The 18,532-nt window shown below is 48.7% G+C and overlaps 1 protein-coding gene across 6 annotated transcripts in view; it reads right to left on the bottom strand.

Moving 5' to 3' along the window:
• The window catches only part of ptpn13 (protein tyrosine phosphatase non-receptor type 13), a 358,778-nt gene that overhangs the window by 61,593 nt on the left and 278,653 nt on the right, over positions 1 to 18,532 (bottom strand). For all 6 annotated transcript variants that reach the window (XM_085963776.1, XM_085963803.1, XM_085963794.1 and 3 more), the window contains 2 exons: positions 14,475 to 14,685; positions 1,759 to 1,850 (listed from right to left, as the gene is read on the bottom strand). In XM_085963776.1, coding sequence (XP_085819902.1) covers positions 1,759 to 1,850; positions 14,475 to 14,685 — 303 coding nt within the window. The remainder of the gene's footprint in view (positions 1 to 1,758; positions 1,851 to 14,474; positions 14,686 to 18,532) is intronic.

The raw sequence follows: 18,532 nt of genomic DNA, 5'->3' as shown, positions 1-18,532 counted from the left end.
GACTGGGGGGATGGGGGGAGAGAGAGAGAGAGAGAGAGAGAGACGGGGGAGAGAGAGAGAGAGAGAGAGGCTGGGGGGGAGAGAGAGAGAGAGAGAGAGGCTGGGGGGGAGAGAGAGAGAGAGAGACTGGGGGGGAGAGAGAGAGAGAGAGACTGGGGGGGAGAGAGAGAGAGAGAGAGACTGGGGGGGGAGAGAGAGAGAGAGAGACTGACTGCGGGTGAAGGGCGGCCGCCATTTTGTGAGGTCGGCGGGAAGTTCCCTCACCCTCTCTCTCCCTGCCCCCTGCGGACTCCCGTGTCCGATATCGGTCAGGGACGGCTCCTGTGAAAGCCCCGGTTTTCCGGTCCCGCACTCACAGCAAGAGAGAGAGGGGGAAGGAAAGAGAGAGAGAGCGAGAGGGAAGGAGAGAGAGAGAGAGAGAGAGAGGGAAGAGGAGAGAGAGAGAGAGAGAGAGAGAGAGGAGAGAGAGAGAGATGAGAGAGAGAGAGAGAGAGAGGGGGGGGAAGGAGAGAGAGAGAGAGAGAGAAATTTTTTAAGCTTCAGGCCCGGCCAGTCTGTAATGGCCGCCGCTCACCTCAGTAACGGCAGGTTTGAAGGATTAGGCCCCGCCCACAAACACCAGGCTTTTTTGTAAAACTGGTTATGAGGCTGGTGGGCTGGTCACTCTCTCTCTCCGCCTCCCCGCCCCTCTCTCTCTCTCTCCTCTCCCTCCCCCTCTCCTCTCCTCCCCCCTCTCCTCTTCCTCCCCTATTCCCTCCCTCCCCCTCTCCTCTCCCTCCCCTATTCCCTCCCTCCCCCTCTCCTCTCCCTCCCCCCCCTCCTATTCCCTCCCTCCCCCTCTCCTCTCCCTCCCTCCCCCTCTCCTCTCCCTCCCCCCCCCTCCCTCTCCTTTCCTTTCTCCTCCCTCCCTCCCTAGCACCTCAGGCCCCCGGCCGGACTCACCTCGGTACCAGAACGGAGTCAGTCCGACAACGGGAGGCCAGGTGCCCAGCGCTCCGAAGCGAGCCCGGGGTTCCTGACGGTTAACACGGCGGGCCTTTGGACCCGGTTGGCCGGCGGCAGATGAACATCTTTCGCTGCAGCCTCCCGTGTCCGATTGCGGTCGGGGACGACTCGTTGGAAAGCCCCCGGTTTTGCTGGTCCCGCACTCATGGCAAGAGAGAGAGGGGGAAGGAGAGAGAGAGCGAGAGAGAGAGAGAGAGAGAGAGAGAGAGAGAGAGAGAGAGAGAGAGAGGGGAGGGAAGAAGAGAGGTTAGAGCAGAGAGAGAGAGACATTTTTTGAGCTTCAGGCCCGGCCAGTCTGTAATGGCCACCACTCACCTGAATAACGGCAGTTTGAAGGATTAGGCCCCGCCCACAAACGCCATGAAACGCCCCTCGTGACGCAGCGCACGGATTGGTCAACCTTCACGTCACTCAATGCTAATGAGCGGATTTCCCCCGTATGATTGGCCAATCGCTAATGAGCGGAATTTTGAACGTTTTTTGTCTACTGTCCGAACAATTTTTGTCTGACCAAAAAGTAAATACGCCTAGGACACCCTCCTAATCCTTTCTTTTGATATAACAGATGTGTAGGTGCGCTCTATAACTTTTGAGTGATGCCCAGACAGACAGACACCACTATCCTTATATATATATATAAATAAATAAATAATAGATAGATAAGCAGCTATCAGCATGATTTTAATTTAAGTGCCAACTGAAAATAAACTTGGACTTTTTTAAAATAAAGGATCCATTTCATTAAAAACTTACCATTAAGTTCAACAGATTCATTAAGTTTTGTATTTTTGTTATCGTGCTGAAAGGGAGAATCCATTGCTTTTGCAAATACAGGCTCTCCATCTCTGTAAAATAAAAAACAAATCCCTAAAATTATGTAAATTGAAGACGTTGGGGAAATTATTCATAAAGGAAATCTTCATCTGTTGTTCTGCACCACCACATTTACTAAAAAATACAACTACTCAATTTCAGTTTTGTGGGTGTTGAGTAAAATTACATTTAATATGTACCATAGCAAAAAAAATGCATTTACTCCATATCTGCCACAACAAATGCCCTTTTCTGCAACACATTTATCACTTGTGAAAATGATGCCAGTGAAGGATTTTGTTGTGGGTAGATAGCTTTCTAGTTTCTTAACACCAATAAAATTATGTTAAAATTTAGGAGGCACAACTGCTGGGAACATTGTGCTACAAAATACTTTAATTGCAATGTAAAGATTGAAATTTACTCCATGCACCAGACAGTGAAATTTCAAAATTGCAACATCACTCTCATTTCATCATTCAGTCATCTGTGATAACATCTAAAACCCAGTGACTTTGGGCGAGTGTAAAATGGGCGATACTGATTCAGCCACCAGTAATACGTCTCACCCCATTTTCAGTACGTGGAAATGAAAATCGGGAGAGATGTATAATAGGCAGCTGAATCAATGACATCCATTTTACAATATTGCCCAAAGTCAAAATTACCCGATGGAATTTCCTCTCCAACCCATGAAAGCAATCAAGCAAGCTCCAGGAGATCAGAGTGACTGGTATCACTGATATAACTTCCATATAACAATAGAACTGGGCTTTCTACGATGCCGCCACGATAAAATACACCGCCAACACTAATAGTTTAGGCACACAGAATAAAAATGGCCACTTTGGTAAAGTATTGGATGGTTGCTAATGGCCCTGGAACTGTATGTCATCAGCAGCACTAGGGAAGTGGGTGGGGTGCTGGATGCGGCAGTGCTGGTAGGGTTAACTTGTCATGTGGCAATACTGGCATGACAAGAGTGGAGTGTGGGAACATTGGGGAGTGGAACATTGATGCTGCTGACAAAAGTGGGGGAAGATCAGCAATGTGAGGAAGCAGAATATGTGGTCAAATTTTAGGAGCTCCAATGTAGAGAACACTACTACCTCTCTTGCAGATACAGCTGGTACATCTGAGAGGGACGTAGGCAACAGCGTCACCTACCTTGTTGACCAATCTTAAAGGACTCGCTCAGAGATAAGTAAAGTGAATAGGTTTAATATTAATCACGATAGGAAAGTTTTACAGATAGGTATCACAGAAATAACATGACAGAAAATAGGAACGGGACCAACATCCTTGCAGGGAGGTTTGTTAGTACTGTTGGGGGTGGGGGGGGGTTTAAACTAACTTGGCAGGGGGATGGGATACGGAGTGGTGCTATAGTAGGAGGTGATGCACAGCCAAATATAGAGGAAAAAACAAGTCAGCCTGGAAGGCAGAGCAAATATGTAACGGCACAAGGGAGTGTGGCAAGGCTGGATGGCATTTATTTTAATACAAGGAGTCTTGCGAGTAAGGCAGATGAATTGAAGGAGTAGATGAACACATGGGAGTATGATATTGTTGCTATCACAGAGACATGGTTGAGGGAGGGGCAGGACTGGCAGCTCAACATTCCGGGGTATAGAATCTTCAGGCGAGACAGAGGGGGGTGTAAAAGAGGAGGGGGTGTCGCAATATTAATCAAGGAGTCAATTACTGCTGTAAGGAGGGATATCAGGCCATATGGGTAGAACTTAAATACAAAAAGGGGGCAAGCACTTTTCTGGGAGTGTACTATAGGCCCCCAAACAGTCAGGGGGAGCTAGAGGTACAGATATGTAGGCAAATCTCAGAGAAGTGTAGAAATATTAGGGTAATAATAGTAGGGGATTTCAACTTCCCCAATATTAACTGGGATAGTCAGAGTGTGAAAGGCTTAGAGGGTGCGGAATTCTTAAAGTGCATCCAGGAAAGCTTTTTGAGCCAGCATGTAGAAAGTCCTACAAGAGAGGGGGCGGTACTGGACCTAATTCTAGAGAATGTAGCTGGGCAAGTGGTAGAAGTGTCAGTAGGAGAGCATTTTGTTGACAGTGACCATAATTCGGTGAGATTTAAGGTTGTCATGGAAAAGGACAAAGATGGACCGGAAATAAAGGTTCTAAATTGAGGGAAGGCCAATTTTAATATGATAAGGCAGGATCTGGCCAAAGTGGACTGGGATTAGCTACTTGTAGGAAAATCCACATCAGAGCAGTGGGAGTCTTTCAGAAAGGAAATAGAGAGTACAGCGCCAACATGTTCCCGTAAAGGTCAAGGGTGGGACCAACAAGTCCAGGGAACCCTGGATGTCAAAGGATATACAAGAATGGATTAGGAAAAAAAGGGAGGCTTTTGGCAGCTACAAAGGGCTAAAAACAGTGGAAGCCCTACAGGAGTATAGAAAGTGCAGGGGGGTACTTAAAAAAGAAATTAGGAGAGCGAAGAGGGGGCATGGAAAAACACTGGCAGGCAAAATAAAGGAAAATCCCAAGGTGTTTTATAAGTATATTAAGAGCAAGAGGATAACCAGGGAAAGAGTAGGGCCCATTAGGGACCAAAGTGGCAATCTGTGTGTAGAGCCGGAAGATGTAGGTGAGGTTTTAAATTAATATTTAGCATCTGTGTTCACTATGGAGAAGGACAATGTAGGCATAGAAATCAGGCAGGGGGATTGTGGTACACTTGAACAAATTATTATTGAGAGGGAGGAGGTACTAGTGGTTTTAGCAGGCTTAAAAGTGGATAAATCCCCAGGCCCAGACGAGATGTATTGCTGTGTGAGGCAAGGGAGGAGATTGCAGGGGCTCTGACACAAATTTTCAGAACCTCTCTGGCCACAGGGGAAGTGCCAGAGGACTGGAGAACAGCTAATGTAGTACCATTATTCAAGAAGGGTAGTAGGGATAAACCAGGGAATTACAGGCCAGTGAGCCTAATATCAGTGGTAGGGAAATTATTGGAAAAAATTCTGAGGGACAGAATTAGTCTCCACTTGGAGAGGCAAGGATTAATCAAGGATAGTCAGCATGGTTTTGTCAGGGGGAGATCATGTCTAACCAATTTGATTGATTTTTGCGAGAGGGTGACTACGTCTGTGGATGAGAGTAATGCAGTTGATGTAGTCTACATGGACTTCAGTAAGGCTTTTGACAAAGTCCCACATGGGAGACTGGTCAAGAAGGTAAGAGCCCATGGGATCCAGGGCAATTTGGCACATTGGATCCAAAATTGGCTTAGTGGCAGGAGGCAGAGGGTGATGGTCAAAGGTTGTTTTTGTGACTGGAAGCCGGTGTCCAGTGGTGTACCGCAGGGATCGGTGCTAGGTCCTTTGCTGTTTGTAGTGTACATTAATGATTTAGATATGAATGTTGGAGGTATGATCAGTAAGTTTACAGATGACACGAAAATTGGTGGAGTGGTAAATAGCGAGGAGGGAAGCCTCAGGCTACAGGACGATATAGACGGGTTGGTTAGATGGGCAGAACAGTGGCAAATGGAATTTAACCCTGAAAAGTGTGAGGTGATGCATTTTGGGAGAACTAAAAAGGCAAGGGAATACACAATGAATGGTAGGACCCTAGGAAGGACAGAGGATCAGAGGGACCTTGGTGTGCATGTACATAGATCCCTGAAGGCAGCAGGACAGGTAGATAAGGTGGTTAAAAAGGCATATGGGATAGTTGCCTTCATTAGCCGAGGCATAGAATAAAAAAGCAGGGAGGTTATGATGGAGCTGTACAAAACGCTAGTTAGGCCACAGCTGGAATACTGTGTGCAGTTCTGGTCGCCACACTATAGGAAGGATAGAGTCATAGAGTTATACAGCACAGAAAGAGGCCCTTCGACCCATTGCGTCCGCGCCGGCCATCAAGCCCTATCTAATCTAATCCCATTTTCCAGCATTTGGTCCGTAGCCTTGTATGCTATGGCATTTCAAGTGCTCATCCAAATGCTTCTTGAATGTTGTGAGGGTTCCTGCCTCTACCACCCTTTCAGGCAGTGAGTTCCAGTATCCAACCACCCTCTGGGTGAAAAGGTTTTTCCTCAAATCCCCTCTAAACCTCCTGCCCCTTACCTTGAATCTATGCCCCCTTGTTATTGACCCCTCTAATAAGGGGAAAAGTTCCTTTCTATCCACCCTATCTATGCCCCTCAATTTTGTATACCTCAATCAGGTCCCCCCTCAGTCTTCTCTGCTCCAAGGAAAACAACCCCAGCCTGTCCAGTCTTTCTTCATAGCTGAAGCGCTCCAGCCCAGGTAACATCCTGGTAAATCTCCTCTGCACCCTCTCCAAAGCAATCACATCCTTCCTATACTGTGGCGACCAGAACTGCACACAGTACTCCAGCTGTGGCCTTACCAGCGTTTTGTACAGCTCCATCATAACCTCCCTGCTCTTATATTCTATGCCTTGGCTAATGAAGGCAAGTATCCCATATGCCTTTTTAACCACCTTATCCACCTGTTCTGCGGCCTTCAGGGATCTATGTACATGCACACCAAGGTCCCTCTGATCCTCTGTCTTTCCTAGGGTCTTACCATTCATTGTGTATTCCCTTGCCTTGTTAGTCCGTCCAAAATGCATCACCTCACACTTTTCAGGGTTAAATTCCATTTGCCACTGTTCCGCCCATCTGACCAACCCATCTATATCGTCCTGTTGCCTGAGGCTTCCCGCCTCGCTATTTACCACCCCACTAATTTTCGTGTCATCTGCGAACTTACTGATCATACCTTTTACATTCACATCCAAATCATTAATGTAGACCACAAACAGCAAGGGACCCAGCACCGATCCCTGCGGTACCCCACGGGACACAGGCTTCCAGTCACAAAAACAACCTTCCACCATCACCCTCTGCCTTCTGCCACTAAGCCAGTTTTGGATCCAATGTGCCAAGGCACCCTGGATCCCATGGGCTCTTACCTTCCTGACCAGTCTCCTATGCGGGACTTTATCAAAAGCCTTACTGAAATCCATGTAAATCACATCCACTGCACTACCCTCATCCACACACCTAGTCACCCCCCTCGAAAAATTCAATCAAATTGGTCAGACATGATCTTCCCTTGACAAAGCCATGCTGGCTATCCCTAATTAATCCCTGCCTCTCCAAGTGGAGACCAATTCTGTCCCTCAGAATTTTTTCCAATAATTTCCCTACCACTGATGTTAGGCTCACTGGCCTGTAATTCCCTGGTTTATCCCTACTACCCTTCTTGAATAATGGTACTACATTAGCTGTTCTCCAGTCCTCTGGCACATCCCCTGTGGCCAGAGAGGTTCTGAAAATTTGTGTCAGAGCCCCTGCAATCTCCTCCTTTGCCTCACATAGTAGCCTGGGATACATCTCGTCCGGGCCTGAGGATTTATCCGCTTTTAAGCCTGCTAAAACCACTAGTACCTCCTCCCTCTCGATGCTAATATGTTCAAGTATATCACAGTCCCCCTGCCCGATTTCTATGTCCACATCGTCCTTCACCATAGTGAACACAGATGCAAAAAATTCATTTAAAACCCCACCTACATCCTCTGGCTCTACACAGTTTGCCACTTTGGTCCCCAATGGGCCCTACTCTTTCCCTAGTTATCCTCTTGCCCTTTATATACTTATAAAACACCTTAGGATTTCCCTTTATTTTGCTCGCCAGTGTTATTTCATGGCCCCTCCTCGCTCTCCTAATTTCTTTTTTAAGTATCCCCCTGCACTTTTTATACTCCTCTAGGGCTTCCTCTGTCTTTAGTCCTTTGTATCTGCCAAAAGCCCCCCTTTTTTTCCTAATCCATTCTCGTATATCCCTTGACATCCAAGGTTCCCTGGGCTTGTTGGTCCCACCCTTGACCTTTGCGGGAACATGTTGCCATTGTACTCTCTCAATTTCCTTTCTGAAAGACTCCCATTGCTCCGATGTGGATTTTCCTTCAAGTAGCTGATCCCAGTCCACATTGGCCAGATCCTGCCTTATCATATTAAAATTGGCCTTTCCCCAATTTAGAACCTTTATTTCCGGTCCATCCTTGTCCTTTTCCATGACTACCTTAAATCTCACCGAATTATGGTCACTGTCAAAGTGCTCACCTACTAACACTTCTGCCACTTGCCCGGCCACATTCCCTAGAATTAGGTCCAGTACCACCCCCTCTCTTGTAGGACTTTCTACATGCTGGCTCAAAAAGCTCTCCTAGATGCACTTTAAGAATTCTGCACCCTCTAAGCCTTTCACACTCTGACTATCCCAGTTAATATTGAGGAAGTTGAAATCCCCCAGTATAATTACCCTATTATTTGCACACTTCTCTGAGATTTGCCTACATATCTGTTCCTCTATCTCCCCCTGGCTGTTTGGGGGCCTATAGTACACTCCCAGCAAAGTGCTAGCCCTCTTTTTGTTTTTAAGTTCAACCCATATGGCCTCATTAGAGGAACCTGTTAATATATCATCCCTCCTTACAGCAGTAATTGTCTCCTTAATTAATATTGCGGCACCCCTCCTCTTTTACCCCCCCTCTGTCTCGCCTGAAGATTCTATACCCCGGAATATTGAGCTGCCAATCTTGCCCCTCCCTCAACCATGTCTCCGTGATAGCAACAATATCATACTCCCATGTAACAACAGAAAATGCTGGAAAAACTCAGCAGGTCAGGCAACATCCGTGGACAGAAATTTGAGTTGACGTTTCGGGTCGAACCCTTCTTCAAAACTGGAAAGAAAAGATAGATCGGAGGCAGGGCTGCGATCGGACAAAAGAATAAAAGAAACAAAAGAAGTAAAAAAGAGACAATAAAAGGTGTTAGAAGCTAGACGGGATGGTAATAGGCTGAGATTGGGTGTACTGGCAGGGCAAGGGATAGCTGCCAGGTGTGAGAGCGAAACAAAAGGAAAGGCGGGTGGGTGGGGGGAAGGAGTGGAAAAATTACAAGAAAAAATGATATAGGGGCCGAGGTTATGATCTGAAATTGTTGAACTCGATATTGAGTCCGGAAGGCTGCAGAGTGCCTAATCGGAAGATGAGGTGCTGTTCCTCGAGTTTACGTTGAGCTTCCGTGGAACAATACAAGAGGCCAAGGACGGTGAGGTCCGAGTGGGAATGGAGCGTTGAATTAAAATGACAGGCGACCGGAAGCTCGGGGTCACCCTTACGGACTGAACGGAGGTGTTCCGCAAAGCGGTCACCCAATCTGCGTTTGGTCTCCCCAATGTAGAGGAGACCGCATCGTGAGCAGCGAATACAGTATACTAGATTGCGAGAAGTACAAGTAAATCGCTGTTTCACCTGGAAGGGGTGTTTGGGGCCCTGGACAGTGGGAAGGGGGGAGGTATAGGGGCAGGTGTTACATCTCCTCTGCTTGCACAGGAAGGTGCCAGGCGAAGGGGGAAGGGCTGTTTGGGGTGATAGAAGAGTGGACTAGGGTGTCTCGGAGGGAGCGGTCCCTGCGGAATGCTGAAAGGGGAGGGGAGGGGAAGATACGTTTGGTGGTGGGATCACTTTGGAGGTAGCGGAAATGCCGGAGGATGATCCGTTGAATGTGGAGGCTGGTGGGGTGAAAGGTGAGGACAAGGAGAACCCTATCGTGGTTCCGGGAGGGAGGGGCAGGGGTGAGGGCAGAAGTGCGGGAGATAGAACGGACACGGTCACGGGCAGTGTCAATCACGGTAGAGGGGAATCCTCGGTTGCGGAAAAAGGAAGACATGTCTGAAGCACTGGTGTGGAAGGTGGCATCGTCGGAGCAGATACAGCGGAGGCGGAGAAACTGGGAGAATGGAATAGAGTCCTTACAGGAGGCGGGGTGGGAGGAAGTGTAGTCCAGGTAGCTGTGGGAGTCAGTGGGCTTGTAGTGAATATTGGTCAATAACCTATCCCCAGAGATGGAGACGGAGAAGTCGAGGAAGGGAAGGGAAGAGTCAGAGATGGACCATGTGAAGGTGAGGGAAGGGTGGAAATTGGAGGCAAAGTGAATGAAATTGTCAAGTTCGGGACGAGAGCAGGGAACGGCACCGATACAGTCATCAATGTATCGGAAAAAAAGAGGTGAGGGAGGGGACCCGAGTAGGACTGGAACAAAGATTGTTCCACATAGCCCACGAAAAGGCAGGCATAGCTAGGACCCATGCGGGTACCCATGGCAGCACCTTTGATTTGGAGGAAATGAGTGGAGTTAAAGGAGAAGTTGTTCAATGGGAGAACAAGTTCAGCCAGGCGGAGGAGGGTGGTGGTGGATGGGGACTGGTCGGGCCTCTGTTCAAGGAAGAAGCGGAGCGCCCTCAGGCCATCCGGGTGGGGGATGGAGGTGTAGAGGGGTTGTACGTCCATGGTGAAAAGGAAGTGGTTGGGGCCAGGAAACTGGAAACTGTTAAAGTGGCGGAGGGCATCTGAAGAGTCGCGGATGTAGGTGGGAAGAGACTGGTCCAGGGGGAGGTAGGAGGAGGTGTTGGAGAGTTGGCGTTCAGCTTCCGCTAGGTTGAGGTCAGTGCGCCAAACAACAACAGCACCACCCTTGTCAGCAGGTTGAATGACAATGTCAGGGTTGGATCTAAGAGAATGGAGTGCTGCAAGTTCAGAGGGAGGTAGGTTGGAGTGAGTGAGGGGAGCAGAGAAATGGAGACGGCCGATGTCACGGCGGCAGTTAGCGATGAAAAGATCTAGAGAGGGTAAGAGGCCAGGGGGAGGGGTCAACAAAAAACTTTTCTTCTTCCTTTCCGATGTCAAGGATCGCAAGCTTCATCAACTCTTGGGCACCAACGCCCCTCCGGAACCTTCTTCCCCTTCACTTTCCTCTGACCCCCCTTCTCCCAATCTCACCCCCTGCCGCGTTTTCACTATCCCCTCTGACCTTCCACTCTCTGACCCTGAACGATCAGTCCTCAGCAAAGGCCTGAGCTTCATCCCCTTACGCCCCCACCTCAATGAATTTCAAGCTCGGCACGATGTTGAGCTCTTTTTCCGCCGCCTTCGTCTCCGTGCCCACTTCTCTGGCCAGGAGTCTTCCCCCCGCACAACTGACCCTTTCTCCCGCTTGCAGAATTCCCGTTCTACCTGGACCCCTCTGCCACTTTAACAGTTTCCAGTTTCCGGGCCCCAACCGCTTCCTTTTCACCATGGACGTACAATCCCTCTACACCTCCATCCCCCACCCGGATGGCCTGAGGGCGCGCCGCTTCTTCCTTGAACAGAGGCCCGACCAGTCCCCATCCACCACCACCCTCCTCCACCTGGCTGAACGTGTTCTCACATTGAACAACTTCTCCTTTAACTCCACTCATTCCCTCCAAATCAAAGGTGTTGCCATGGGTACCCGCATGGGTCCTAGCTATGCCTGCCTTTTCGTGGGCTATGTGGAACAATCTTTGTTCCAGTCCTACTCGGGTCCCCTCCCTCACCTCTTTTTCCGATACATTGATGACTGTATCGGTGCCGTTTCCTGCTCTCGTCCCGAACTTGACAATTTCATTCACTTTGCCTCCAATTTCCACTCTTCCCTCACCTTCACATGGTCCATCTCTGACTCTTCCCTTCCCTTCCTCGACTTCTCCGTCTCCATCTCTGGGGATAGGTTATCGACCAATATTCACTACAAGCCCACTGACTCCCACAGCTACCTGGACTACACTTCCTCCCACCCCGCTTCCTGTAAGGACTCTATTCCATTCTCCCAGTTTCTCCGTCTCCGCCGTATCTGCTCCGACGATGCCACCTTCCACACCAGTGCTTCAGACATGTTGACACTGCCCGCGACCGTGTCAGTTCTATCTCCCGCACTTCTGCCCTCACCCCTGCCCCTCCCTCCCGGAACCACGATAGGGTTCCCCTTGTCCTCACCTTTCACCCCACCAGCCTCCACATTCAACGGATCATCCTCCGGCATTTCCGCTACCTCCAAAGTGATCCCACCACCAAACGTATCTTCCCCTCCCCTCCCCTTTCAGCATTCCGCAGGGACCGCTCCCTCCGAGACACCCTAGTCCACTCCTCTATCACCCCAAACAGCCCTTCCCCCTTCGCCTGGCACCTTCCCGTGCAAGCGGAGGAGATGTAACACCTGCCCCTATACCTCCCCCCTTCCCACTGTCCAGGGCCCCAAACACCCCTTCCAGGTGAAACAGCGATTTACTTGTACTTCTCGCAATCTAGTATACTGTATTCGCTGCTTACGATGCGGTCTCCTCTACATTGGGGAGACCAAACGCAGATTGGGTGACCGCTTTGCGAAACACCTCCGTTCAGTCCGTAAGGGTGACCCCGAGCTTCCGGTCGCCTGTCATTTTAATTCAACGCTCCATTCCCACTCGGACCTCACCGTCCTTGGCCTCTTGTATTGTTCCACGGAAGCTCAACGTAAACTCGAGGAACAGCACCTCATCTTCCGATTAGACACTCTGCAGCCTTCCGGACTCAATATCGAGTTCAACAATTTCAGATCATAACCTCGGCCCCTATATCATTTTTTCTTGTAATTTTTCCACTCCTTTCCCCCCTCCCCCAACCGCCTTTCCTTTTGTTTCGCTCTCACACCTGGCAGCTATCCCTTGCCCTGCCAGTACACTTTACACCCAATCTCAGCCTATTACCATCCCGTCTAGCTTCTAACACCTTTTATTGTCTCTTTTTTACTTCTTTTGTTTCTTTTATTCTTTTGTCCAATCGCAGCCCTGCCTCCGATCTATCTTTTCTTTCCAGTTTTGAAGAAGGGTTCGACCCGAAACGTCAACTCAAATTTCTGTCCACGGATGTTGCCTGACCTGCTGAGTTTTTCCAGCATTTTCTGTTGTTATTTCGGATTTCCAACATCCGCAGTATTTTGCTATCATACTCCCATGTGTTCATCAACAACTTCAGTTCATCCACTTTATTCGTAAGACTCCTTGCATTAAAATAAATGCCATTTAGCCTTGCCCTACTCCCTTGTGCCGTTACATATTTGCTCTGCCTTCCAGTCTGACTTATTTTTTCCTCTATATTTGGCTGCACATCACCCCCTATTATAGCTCCACTCTATCCCATCCCCCTGCCAAGTTAGTTGAAACCCCCCCCGAACAGTGCTAGCAAACCTCCCCGCAAGGATATTTGTCCCGGTCTGGTTCAGGTGCAACCCATCCGACTTGTACAAGTCCCACCTTCCCCAGAAGTAGGCCCAGTGGTCCAGGAAACTAAAGCCCTCCCTCCTGCACCAACTCTTTAGCCACGCATTCATCTGCTCTATCCTCCTATTCCTATACTCACTAGCACGTAGCACCGGGAATAATCCAAAGATTACAACCTTTGAGGTCCTGCTCTTTAGTCTGCTGCCTAGCTCCCTAAATTCTTGCTGCGGGACCTCATCCCTCTTCCTACCCATGTCATTGGTCCCAATGTGAACCATGACCTCTGACTGTTCACCCTCCCCCTTCAGAATGCCCTGCAGCCGTTCAGTGACATCCTTGACCCTGGCACCAGGGAGGCAACAAACCATCCTGGAGTCACGTCTACGGCCACAGAAACGCCTATCTGTTCCCCTTACGATAGAATCCCCTACCACTATTGCTCTCCCACTCTTTTTCCTCCCTTCCTGAGCAGCAGAAGCACCTCTGGTGCCAGGAAGTTGGCTGCTGCTGCCTTCCTCTGGTAAGTCATCCCCCTCAACAGTATCCAAATCGGTATACCTGTTTGAGAGGAGGATGTCCACAGGGGATCCCTGCACTACCTGCCTGCTTCTACTGCTCCGCCTGATGGTCACCCATTTCCCTTCTGCCTGTGCAGCCCTTACCTGCGGTGTGACCAACTCACTAAACGTGCTACTCATGACCCTCTCAGCATCGTGAATGCTCCAAAACTCATCCATCCGCAGCTCCAGCGCCGCAATGCGGTCTACTAGTAGCTGCAGCTGGATACATTTCTGGCACACATGGTCGTCAGGGACACAGGCAGCATCCCTGAATTCCCACATAGAGCAAGAGGAGCATAACACGGGGCTGGGCTGTCCTGACATGACTTATCCTTTAATTAATTTAAATTAATTCAATACCACCAATTAAAGATATACATTAGGGCGCTTGTATGGTTTACCAACAGTCCTCGCTACACTAGAAAGACTGTAGCAACTATAAACCAGAGTTAAAGGATGTGATTGCATTGGAGAGGGTGCAGGGGATATTCACCAGGATGTTACCTGGGCTGGAGCGCTTCAGCTATGAAGAGAGACTCACTGCCTGAATGGGTGGTAGAGGCAGGAACCCTCACAACATTCAAAAAGCATTTAGATGAGCACTTGAAACGCCATAGCATACAAGGCTACGGACCAAGTGCTGGAAAATGGGATTAGAATAGACAGGGCTTGATGGCCGGCGCGGACACGATGGGCCGAAGGGCCTCTTTCTGTGCTGTATAACTCTATGACTCTAGGTGCAATAGGAAAATGTTACAGGAAGTAAGTGTTACTGGGCAGGACATATACACGTGAAATTTTTGATACAGTTCAATAGATATAAAAAGTAATGTACATGAATTAAATGTAACTATGTATTGTATAGCTCCTACTATCAGCAGAACTGAAGCAAAGTAAAGAATCACTATGAAATTACTATACATTTTGTAATGTTACACTGGGCAACAAGAGGATGAATCATACTGTGCAAACAACCTCCATGGTACCTTGTAGCTTTTAAGGTGATAGCAGGACCCGCATTTTGAAGAGCTCTCCTTGCCTCATTCATTGTCATTCCATGTGTGCTAACCCCATTAATATGATGGATAAGGTCCAATTGTTGCAGACTTCCTTCTGTATCAGCAGCTGAACCTGGGGTAATGCCACTTATGTAAATTGTCTGGTATGCAGTATCACTGCCTCCTGCCACAGACAGGCCTGTACAAAAAAGAGATTTATTTACTTTTACACTCAAGTGTTTTATGCTGGGAAATTGATCAATTATTTAATCTTTTCCAAACTATGACCTTAATCTACATTCTGTAGAATTGATTTTTTAAATTAATAAACGGTTCAGAATATTTTTTTAAATGTGGGTAATTTTGTCTTTGTGAGATAGTGGAAAACGGCTGATAGTGAATCGGCAGCCTCCCTGATTTTTATTTCGATTGAAATCAAAATTACCCCATTGTATGCAAAGTACTTGTCACATGATCTTCCTTATCCAACACAATTAAGGATCATTAAAGTTGTGTTTTTACCATTTTACCACCATAAATTCCTGGATTTCTTTTGGATTGGTAATGTTGCTCTCTTGATTAAATGCTGGTCCCATACCATTATCGTTAGAGGAAACTTTCGATTTACTGGCACCTAAATAACCGGAAATCTCGGTTAACCGGCAAAATGCAGGAGTAGGTTCAGGTAAGTTTTGTTTGGCGCACTGACCTCTACCTAGCGGAAGCTGAACGCCAACTCGCCGACACCTCCTCCTACCTCCACCTGGACCATGACCCCACGACCGAACATCAAACCACCATTTCCAAGACTGTCACTGACCTCATCTCCTCTGGAGATCTTCCCCCCGCTGCCACCAACCTCATAGTACCCCAACCCCGCACAGCCCGCTTCTACCTCCTTCCCAAGATCCACAAACAGGTCTGCCCTGGTAGACCCATCGTTTCAGCCTGTTCTTGCCCCACGGAACTTATCTCTTCCTATCTTGACTCTATCTTTTCTCCCCTTGTCCAGTCTCTTCCCACCTACATCCGCGACTCTTCGGACGCCCTCCGCCACTTTAACAGTTTCCAGTTTCCGGGCCCCAACCACTTCCTTTTCACCATGGACGTACAATCCCTCTACACCTCCATCCCCCACCCGGATGGCCTGAGGGCGCGCCGCTTCTTCCTTGAACAGAGGCCCGACCAGTCCCCATCCACCACCACCCTCCTCCGCCTGGCTGAACTTGTTCTCACATTGAACAACTTCTCCTTTAACTCCACTCATTTCCTCCAAATCAAAGGTGTTGCCATGGGTACCCGCATGGGTCCTAGCTATGCCTGCCTTTTCGTGGGCTATGTGGAACAATCTTTGTTCCAGTCCTACTCGGGTCCCCTCCCTCACCTCTTTTTCCGATACATTGATGACTGTATCGGTGCCGTTTCCTGCTCTCGTCCCGAACTTGACAATTTCATTCACTTTGCCTCCAATTTCCACCCTTCCCTCACCTTCACATGGTCCATCTCTGACTCTTCCCTTCCCTTCCTCGACTTCTCCGTCTCCATCTCTGGGGATAGGTTATCGACCAATATTCACTACAAGCCCACTGACTCCCACAGCTACCTGGACTACACTTCCTCCCACCCCGCTTCCTGTAAGGACTCTATTCCATTCTCCCAGTTTCTCCGTCTCCGCCCCGACGATGCCACCTTCCACACCAGTGCTTCAGACATGTCTTCCTTTTTCCGCAACTGAGGATTCCCCTCTACCGTGGTTGACACTGCCTTCGACCGTGTCAGTTCTATCTCCCGCACTTCTGCCCTCACCCCTGCCCCTCCCTCCCGGAACCACGATAGGGTTCCCCTTGTCCTCACCTTTCACCCCACCAGCCTCCACATTCAACGGATCATCCTCCGGCATTTCCGCTACCTCCAAAGTGATCCCACCACCAAACGTATCTTCCCCTCCCCTCCCCTTTCAGCATTCCGCAGGGACCGCTCCCTCCGAGACACCCTAGTCCACTCCTCTATCACCCCAAACAGCCCTTCCCCTTCGCCTGGCACCTTCCCGTGCAAGCGGAGGAGATGTAACACCTGCCCCTATACCTCCCCCCTTCCCACTGTCCAGGGCCCCAAACACCCCTTCCAGATGAAACAGCGATTTACTTGTACTTCTCGCAATCTAGTATACTGTATTCGCTGCTTACGATGCGGTCTCCTCTACATTGGGGAGACCAAACGCAGATTGGGTGACCGCTTTGCGGAACACCTCCGTTCAGTCCGTAAGGGTGACCCCGAGCTTCCGGTCGCCTGTCATTTTAATTCAACGCTCCATTCCCACTCGGACCTCACCGTCCTTGGCCTCTTGTATTGTTCCACGGAAGCTCAACGTAAACTCGCGGAACAGCACCTCATCTTCCGATTAGGCACTCTGCAGCCTTCCGGACTCAATATCGAGTTAACAATTTCAGATCATAACCTTGGCCCCTATTTCATTTTTTCTTGTAATTTTTCCACTCCTTTCCCCCCCCCTTTCCTTTTGTTTCTCTCTCACACCTGGCAGCTATCTCTTGCCCTGCCAGTACACTTTACACCTAATCTCAGCCTATTACCATCTCGTCTCGCTTCTAATACCTTTTATTGTCTCTTTTGCTTCTTTTGTTTCTTTTATTCTTTTGTCCGATCGCAACCCTGCCTCCAATCTATCTTCTTTTCTTTCCAGTTTTGAAGAAGGATTCGACCCGAAACGTCAACTCAAATTTCTCTCCACAGATGTTGCCTGACTTGCTGAGTTTTTCCAGCATTTTCTGTTGTTATTTCGGATTTCCAACATCCGCAGTATTTTGCTATTGCCTTCCTCGATCTGTTGCTGTGCAAGGGTGTGGCTGCAGCTGTTGCTAAGCTACAGAGACGCTTGGAACTTGTGGCCATTGTTCTGAACCTGTTGCTAAGCAACAGGGTTTGTTGCTTTATACGGAGCTCTCAGCGCCGTATCTTTTGCTATAGCTTTCGGTTATCCAGAATTTTTGATGAACCGGCACCATGTCGGTCCCGGATAAAAAAAAGTGTCCTGTACCATTAATAACTATGCAAATACAATCAATTCTCTATCCCACTGTGCCATCATTTCACAAGATGCAACCTTATTGGCAGCCTTTTGTGCAACATCTTATCAAAGGCTTTTTGAAAATCAAGATACAAAGGCCTAGAAATTTGATCACATCACAAAACGGGTGCATAGGGACGGGGTGCACACATGGACCCAGGCAGCACGTTATGTTAGTACTAGGACCTCATTAAAATGATAGAGGCGTGCAGCTAGCGCTACCCACTCTGTTCATTGGCTGCACACCTGATTGGTGGGGGTGGGGGGCGGAAATCCGGTGTCTCTAATGCAACTTAAAGGCAGCCAACACCTCTTAAAAGGGAGGTGCACTCTGGCTGCAGAAAACAGGGAAAGCTTCTGAAGAAACAAATGGCTAGCAGAAGCACTGACAGGGCACCCACATTCTCCAATGCTATTTTGAAGGATCTGGTGGGCTGGAGATCCTGCTTCCCACAGTGGACAGAAAGCCCTCCAGCAATGCCTCCACTGCCAATGGGAAGAGATCGCAGAGGAATTCAATGCAAGAAGCTTAGCTGCAAGGACATGGCTGAAATACCGCAAAAAGTTTAATGACTTCACCAGAGTTATCAAAGTTAACTATACTGCTCTCTTTCTCTCTGCTCACACCTCCACCCTCACTACTCCTGTCCTCCACTTCCCTTTACTTGCCTACAATCACTGAACCAAATTTCCCTACACTTCCTTCTCCTCATACTCGCACACTCACCACTATTGCACAACCCTCACTTCCCCACTCCTCACATCTTAGGCACTGCAAATGAGCTATTTGACCATGATAGGCACATTATCTAAACACCTCACAAGGATGTAATTAACAATCTCTTCTTTCTTGTAGGAGTAGCTCGCCCACAACTCCAGACAGGAGGCTGCCAGTGGAGGAGGCCATGTTTGCCTGCACATCTCCCCCGTTGAAGAAAGTATGCTGACCATCACGGGCAGG

The sequence above is a fragment of the Somniosus microcephalus genome, chromosome 2 (assembly GCF_052327205.1).
Source record: "Somniosus microcephalus isolate GS21.2 chromosome 2, FLI_Smic_1.0, whole genome shotgun sequence".
Taxonomy (NCBI): Eukaryota; Metazoa; Chordata; class Chondrichthyes; order Squaliformes; family Somniosidae; genus Somniosus; species Somniosus microcephalus.
Note: the sequence above shows the minus strand (reverse complement) of the source record. Positions and strands in the feature narration are given on the sequence as shown.